This window comes from Nematolebias whitei, chromosome 20, assembly GCF_014905685.2.
Source record: "Nematolebias whitei isolate Nwh7 chromosome 20, NemWhi1, whole genome shotgun sequence".
NCBI lineage: Eukaryota > Metazoa > Chordata > Actinopteri > Cyprinodontiformes > Rivulidae > Nematolebias > Nematolebias whitei.
In genome coordinates, this window is record NC_056517.1 from 37,596,921 (window position 1) to 37,603,532 (window position 6,612).

The 6,612-nt window shown below is 40.6% G+C and overlaps 1 protein-coding gene across 3 annotated transcripts in view; it reads right to left on the reverse strand.

The window, feature by feature from the left end:
- Window positions 1–505: 505 nt before the first annotated feature.
- hnf4g (hepatocyte nuclear factor 4, gamma) overlaps window positions 506–6,612 on the reverse strand; it is a 17,865-nt gene continuing 11,758 nt past the window's right edge. For 2 of the 3 annotated variants that reach the window (XM_037694102.1, XM_037694100.1), the window contains exons 4-11: window positions 6,265–6,371; window positions 5,991–6,143; window positions 5,683–5,770; window positions 5,127–5,279; window positions 3,319–3,368; window positions 2,974–3,160; window positions 2,082–2,201; window positions 506–681 (exon numbers count right to left, since the gene is read on the reverse strand). In XM_037694102.1, coding sequence (XP_037550030.1) covers window positions 560–681; window positions 2,082–2,201; window positions 2,974–3,160; window positions 3,319–3,368; window positions 5,127–5,279; window positions 5,683–5,770; window positions 5,991–6,143; window positions 6,265–6,371 — 980 coding nt within the window. In that variant the 3' untranslated portion in view covers window positions 506–559. The remainder of the gene's footprint in view (window positions 682–2,081; window positions 2,202–2,973; window positions 3,161–3,318; window positions 3,369–5,126; window positions 5,280–5,682; window positions 5,771–5,990; window positions 6,144–6,264; window positions 6,372–6,612) is intronic. The other variant, XM_037694101.1, reaches the window with a different exon arrangement.

Here is a 6,612-nt window from a genome sequence, read left to right on the forward strand (position 1 = left end):
AAAACCATCAAAGCAAACTCCAGACCTCACGCCAGCACACTCTTTGTTCTTGGCATTGGGGTCAGATGGAAAGCACAAGAACAAATATTTATTGGGAAAAACCCAAGAGTCCTAAAATCAAAAACTCAACATAGTGAATGAGATTTCAAATAAATGACTATTTGTGTACTTTTGCATGTCTGCACACAGTTGATGGACATCCTCTGGACCGCTGCATCACTCCAAAAACAACCCAGCTTGTTGTATCTGTGCAAGCGCTGCAGGTGACATCATGTTTACCTTAGTGGAACGACTTTAGGAATGATGTGGTCGAGATGGTCCAAAATCAGCTCTTAAATTGCATCATGAGACCATCACACGTAAAACATCATGTTTTACAGCATAGATTAGGCTCTCTTGCATTAAAAGCGTCGTTTGGCGTTGCTTTAGTTGGAGTCGGGTTATTGTTGCAGCAACATCACAAAGGAACGAGGCAGAGCAAAGTCCGTTTTTTTTAATATAATTTTTCACTTTGATTACAAACTGGAGGCAAGAAAAGGGATCTCATGACCGGACAGAGTCAGGGGTCCTTGGCTGTGGAAGACGATGGGCTGGCAGGAGGACACAGAGGCTGAGGAAAGTGTTTGTACATGTCTGTGGCAGGATCCTGGGGGGGCGATGGGATGGGAGTGTCTGGTGATGCTGCAGAACGAGAAGCAGAGGAAGACAGTTCAGTCATTTCCTGATCAGGTTTTAAAAACATTTTAAAAAGTGGCCTTTGCTTGGTGTTTATACGTGTGGCTTCTGATTATTTATTTACCAGTGGTGAGCACAGCTCCACTAATCAACTATCAGATAATAGCAGAACTATTTTTTTTTACGTTTTTGCCAACTTTGGAAACCGTTAGCGGAATTAGCTTCTACTAAATTAAGTTTCACCAACTTAAGTCTAACAAAATTCACAAACTCGTTCCTGTTTGTTGTGGGAGTGCATCAAGGATCAGCTCTGATGGACAAACTAAAAGATGCCGGACAGGAATCCCCGTGGACTATGATGTTTGCAGATGACATTATGGTCTGTGGTGAGAAAAGGGAACAGGTGGAAGAGAACTTGGAGAGGTGGAGGTATGCACTTGAAAGAAGAGGGATGAAAGTCAGCCATAGTAAGACAGAGTCCATGTGTGTGAATGAGAGGGAGGAGGTGGAACAGTGAGGCTACAAGGAGCAGAGGTCAGAAAGGTGCAGGACTTCAAGGACTTGGGGTCCACTGTCCAGGAACATGGAGAGTGTGGTGAAGAGGTGAAGAAGAGTCCAAGCAGGATGGAGTGGATGGACAAAAGTTTCAGGAGTGATTTGTGACAAAAGAGTGTCAGCAAAGGTTAAAGGAAAAGTTTACAAGACAGTGGTGAGACCAGCTATGTTGTATGGTCTGGAGACAGAGACATGGACAAAAAGACAGGAGACAGAACTGGAAGTGACAGAAATGAAGATGTTGTCAGAGGTACAGCACAGGTTGAACAACTGGGAGATAAAGTTAGAGAGGCCAGACTGAGATGGTTTGGACATGTCCACAGGAGAGACAGTTGCTATATTGACAGAAGGATGTTTGAAATGCAGCTGCCAGGAAAAAGACAGAGGAGATATGATGGATGGAGGAGGACGACTTGCTGTGGAGACATCTGAAGAGGGAACAGCTGAAAGAAGTAGTTCCTGTTTGTTGTGGGCGTGTCTCAAAGAGTCCGTTAGGCATGCTATTGGCTTACTATGTGCACATGTGACAAGATGCGATTGGTCGACACAGCTTCAACTGGACGGAGACGACGACGTGACATAGACTGTGACAGTCGTCTTAGCGTTAGCTTGTGCAGATGTTTTAGTTAGCTGTGCCTCACCACGGTTCTCAACACATACATCATATTTTTGCTCGTGTTTCTGTGTGTTCATTTTTGTATTTTAAAATTAGCAAAATATCTTGTGAACCACTGGCTGGATTTTATTTAAATTCAGGATATAGCCAGTGAATGCTGCTACGACGTATTAACTCTTGGATTCAACCCCATTTACGATGAGCTCCACAGAAAACCCACGTCGGTGGATCTTACCGATTTGTGGGATGTGAGCAACAGGCATGGTGCTGATGACAAGGGTGTGTCCAGTCACCGGGTCCTGGGCCAGCTGGGTGTGTGCTGGGTGGTGTAGGTGTGTGGGCTCTGTTGTTAGCCCTGAGCAGAAAACACAAGCTCTTTTTAAATCAACTCCAGGATTGTAACCACATCACAAAACCAGACGTTTTACATGCATCCTCAGCTGTGCGCTCGGTGAGAAGCCCCCATCAGTGTCGCTCACTCCACACGTCTAGGAAATAGTTTAAATTCATATTTATATTCTTCATTTTCTTAAACTACTTTTGAAGAGTGGCTGTTGAAAAGAGAGCGCATTTCTCCCAGCGCCACATGCACATCCCTAAATATAATCACAGCATTCGAATTGCAAAAGTTTTGTTTTTTTTATGTACTATTTCTACATTTTGCAAGACGCTCTAAAGAGAAAATGCTGCTCTTGCTGTAAACTGTCATCCACGTCAGGTTTTTGTATCCTGGATATTTTTTTAGCACGTTTGGTGAAAGGTAGGGGGTTATTTTTTATCTTGAATTGTTTGTAGCCCCTTTGAGAGTACATCCAATGTATTCTATTTGTTTTGTTTCATACACACTATATGTGTGGAAATGTCCCTGACACTGCATCATGCAGATAGTACAATCAGCCGTTGCCTTTTTTACAAATTTGGATTATGCAAAGACTACTCCTCAGCAGAATTTACAACTTTTTAAGCTCCCTGTAAATATCCCAGAAAACTTTCCCTAGCTTTTATACTTTTCCTCCCCTACAGTGCCTCATGGTTCACCACATTCGCCCTCCGCTGGAGCCCCTTCTTTGCTGGAGGTCACCCTGTAAGCACGCTGAATTCCAAGCACAAACGCTGTCCCGCCTCACCTCCCAGCAGCATCTCGTGTAGCAGGTTGTCGATCTTGGCCAGGCCGCAGAGCTTAATGAACTGCAGCTGTTCAATCATCTGCCAGGTGATGCTCTGCAGGGTGGGCAGCAGGAGTAAAAGCTCCCCAAAACGCCCCCTGGAGTCATACTGCCGGTCGTTAATATAGTCTTCTAGACTCATCTGAACCTGCAAACATGAGGAATCCATCGCAGCGTATTGCCTTTTTTTAAAAATCTTTCAAATCAAAGCTGAATAAAGATGCAATGATTGTTCAAACTGTAATAAACACGGTACACAAAGTTGCAGTCTTGCAATAAATTTTGAAAATTAAATGCGTGGCTCACCTGCAGCCTCATAGCTTTAATTTTTGAGGGGTCCCGCAAAGATTTGGCATCTGCAGATTGGAGAGGAGGTGGGCAAATAAAGGAAGGGACGGATAGAGGACAGGATTGAAGGACAAGACAGAAAAAAAAAAACAGATCAGGGATGTAATTGAGGATACGGCTGGAACTGATGGAATGATTATGCTCAAACTGGGGCATCAGCACAAAATGAGGGGATTTATAGAAGGAGCTGAGAAAGGGGAAGTGGAATCACAGGATCAGGGCAGGGATAGTGGTCAAACTGTCAAGGAAGGAGGAGATTGACATCTAACTATGAGGGGAAATTTAATCTAGATATAATAGTGTATTTTTTTTATTTCTTTTTACAATTATTGAGTTAAAACATTAGTTATTATCCATCCTTACTGCTGTTTATTTTAATTATAATTATAACATTGAACTTGCTCTGTATCTGACTAGTTATTACACTTTTAAAGCTATTTTTCCAGGATTGCAAGCAACAAAAGTCCCACTTTTGAGGTTCAATGTGTGACATCTAGTGGCACAAAAAGGAACTAGAAGCTGCAACTTCCACAAAAACCATCAAATGGCCATTTTAAATCAAGTGTTTGCTTATGTTTTATCTGGGCTTCAGTAGTAAGATGTTATAGACAAATTAAAACATAAGAAAATGCCATTAGATTGATTTAAGTCTTAGATGGGGTTACTAAGAATGGACCAGCATTAACAATATCTGGTTCTGTCTATGCAACATTTCTACTGTAGTAAAAAATTAAGGTGTTCGGGAAGATGCTCAGCTACTACACCAAATTTTAGATCAAAGTCTGTAAAACTGGACAACACTTTTCTTAAAGAATGTTTAGTGGATCATAAGAAATTTTATTAGCAGAGCAACACACTCACACAAGTAATTACCGTAATTACTGGACTATAAGCCGCTACTTTTTTCACACACTTTGAACCCTGTGGTTTATATAATGCTGCAGATAATTTATGGATTTTTTTTTTTTTTTTTTTTTTGACAGGCTAACGAGCTTCCTGCCTCCAAAACATTTAACCTCGTCACACCCGGGCACTCGCAAAGCTGCCCAATACACCTCTTTTGAGGGGTGGGACATCATGACTTGATGAGACTACCTGTAAAAATAAAATTTGACCAGTAAAATTACCGAACAGGTCACAGTGGACCAATGAAACTTTGAATTACCGTAAATGAAACGCACTTCATGAACACACCCTCCTCATGAAAGATGCACGAAAAATTCAGATGATGCAACTTTCAAGTTAAAGCTGATCAATTTGGCTGATGAAGAAGGAATTAGAACTAGGAGTTACCTGGTAAATTACTGTATATATTTATTTTTTACCAGCCTCGTTACAGAAAAAACTTTCACTATACGTATTTGCGTATGTTACTGTACATATTTAATTAAAAGTTGTTGTTTTTTTATTATCTTTGCGTAAATATCTCCTGTTACAATGAGAACACCTGCAGCTTATAGACATTTTTTATTTATTTAGTGGGCGTGGCAGGGTGTGCTCAATAGTTCAGAAATTACGGTACATGATTACTGGCTTTTTGTTGGAAATAATGCAGACTATATATTCATTTTGTTGATACATTTAGTCTGTTTTTATGGTAAATCAAATACTTGGAAAAACACCCTCTAGTACTAATCATGTTAAATTCATTGTTAAACCCTTATTTTAAATGAACACCATTTTATTTTACTGTGAGACTCAGTAAGCATATGTAAAAAAATCAATGTATTTGATGCCTGTGTTGAGATACTTGTGTGTATTATTACCTGGGTCAAAGAAGACGATCGCCTTCAGCGCTGCGTACTCGTTCTCATCTATCTGAATCTCCTGGAAGGGCTGCACCAGCTCGTCTAAGACTCTGTTGGCGACCCTGAAAATCTCTGGTTCGGGGCTGTTCCTGTGGATCACGCTGCCATTCCCTGCAGAAACGGAGCGCAACGTTGGAGGCGGTGTGGAGCAGAGTTATGTGGAAGAGAGACGCGTGCGTATGTACAAGGTGGGGCACTTGTTGGGATTGTTGCAGCCTTGAGAGGTGATATTTAAATAGCTTTAGTCAAAGCAAACAGATGTCTGTAAGGTATTCTGATCCATAAAGTATGCCTGAGTGTTTGTAGGTGGGACCTTTTGTTTACTGTATGATGTTGCTCCACACTTCATCAGTTCATAATGAAAAAAAAAGAACACTTTTTAATGTTACAACTCCAAAAGAAAGAAAACTAAACCTTTTTTTTAGTTAATCATTCTTGGTTTTCACACACCAGCGCAGACGCGCATGATTTCACCACACGGGAATAAAATGGTGCATTAATGGTTGGTGTCTACCTAAAAGCAGGAAGTCCTTGAACGGCATTGACCTTCTGGCGACTCCGAGCAAAAGGTGCTCACCTGCATGAGCCCTGAGCAAGCTCACCTGGGGACACATAATCAACCAATCAGAACAAACGGGCCTGCAGTCGCTTCATTTTTCCATTATCTGAGTTTCACCTTCAAAATGTAAAGAGAACCATAGTGTCAGCGTCGGTGGATGAAATTAATTATACTTGATGTCGTCATCTTAACATTTCAACTATGACTATATGTAAACAAAAGTATAATGACAGATCACCTAAATTTATATTATGACCTGTTACCTGATCATCCAATGGCAGCTCTCCAAAGGCAGGGATGTATTTGGCCCATTCAACCAAAACCAACAGTTGCTGCCTCATAGATTCACATATATCCCCTACAGTGGCTGATTTCAGCTCTGATATGTCTGCGAGACCTACTGGAGTAGTGATCTGCTGGAAAATAGGGGGTAAACATGTGTCGCGTATGATTTAAGTTATGACTAACCTACAAACATATTGTAGGTCTTCCGTATAAATGTAAAAAAAATAAAGGAAATCTGAAAAGTCTTGTTACCTGTTGGGATAATGATTCAGCCTGAGCTAAAACAGTGATGGGTGGAAGGTCTTGGGAGTCGGAGATAACTCTTCGGGAGCTGATCCGATCTCTTTCGTTCTGTACAGCTAAAATATAAACATATATTTTTATTCATTCAGTGTGTATTTGTAAAACAAATGCAAAATACATTACAATACATTGACATGTTACGATACACTATTATGATATAATACGATATGTTATGATATCTTATCATATGATATAATACGATATGTTACGATATCTTATCATATGATATAATACGATATGTTACGATATCTTATCATATGATGCAATACGATATGTTGCGATATATTATCATATGAC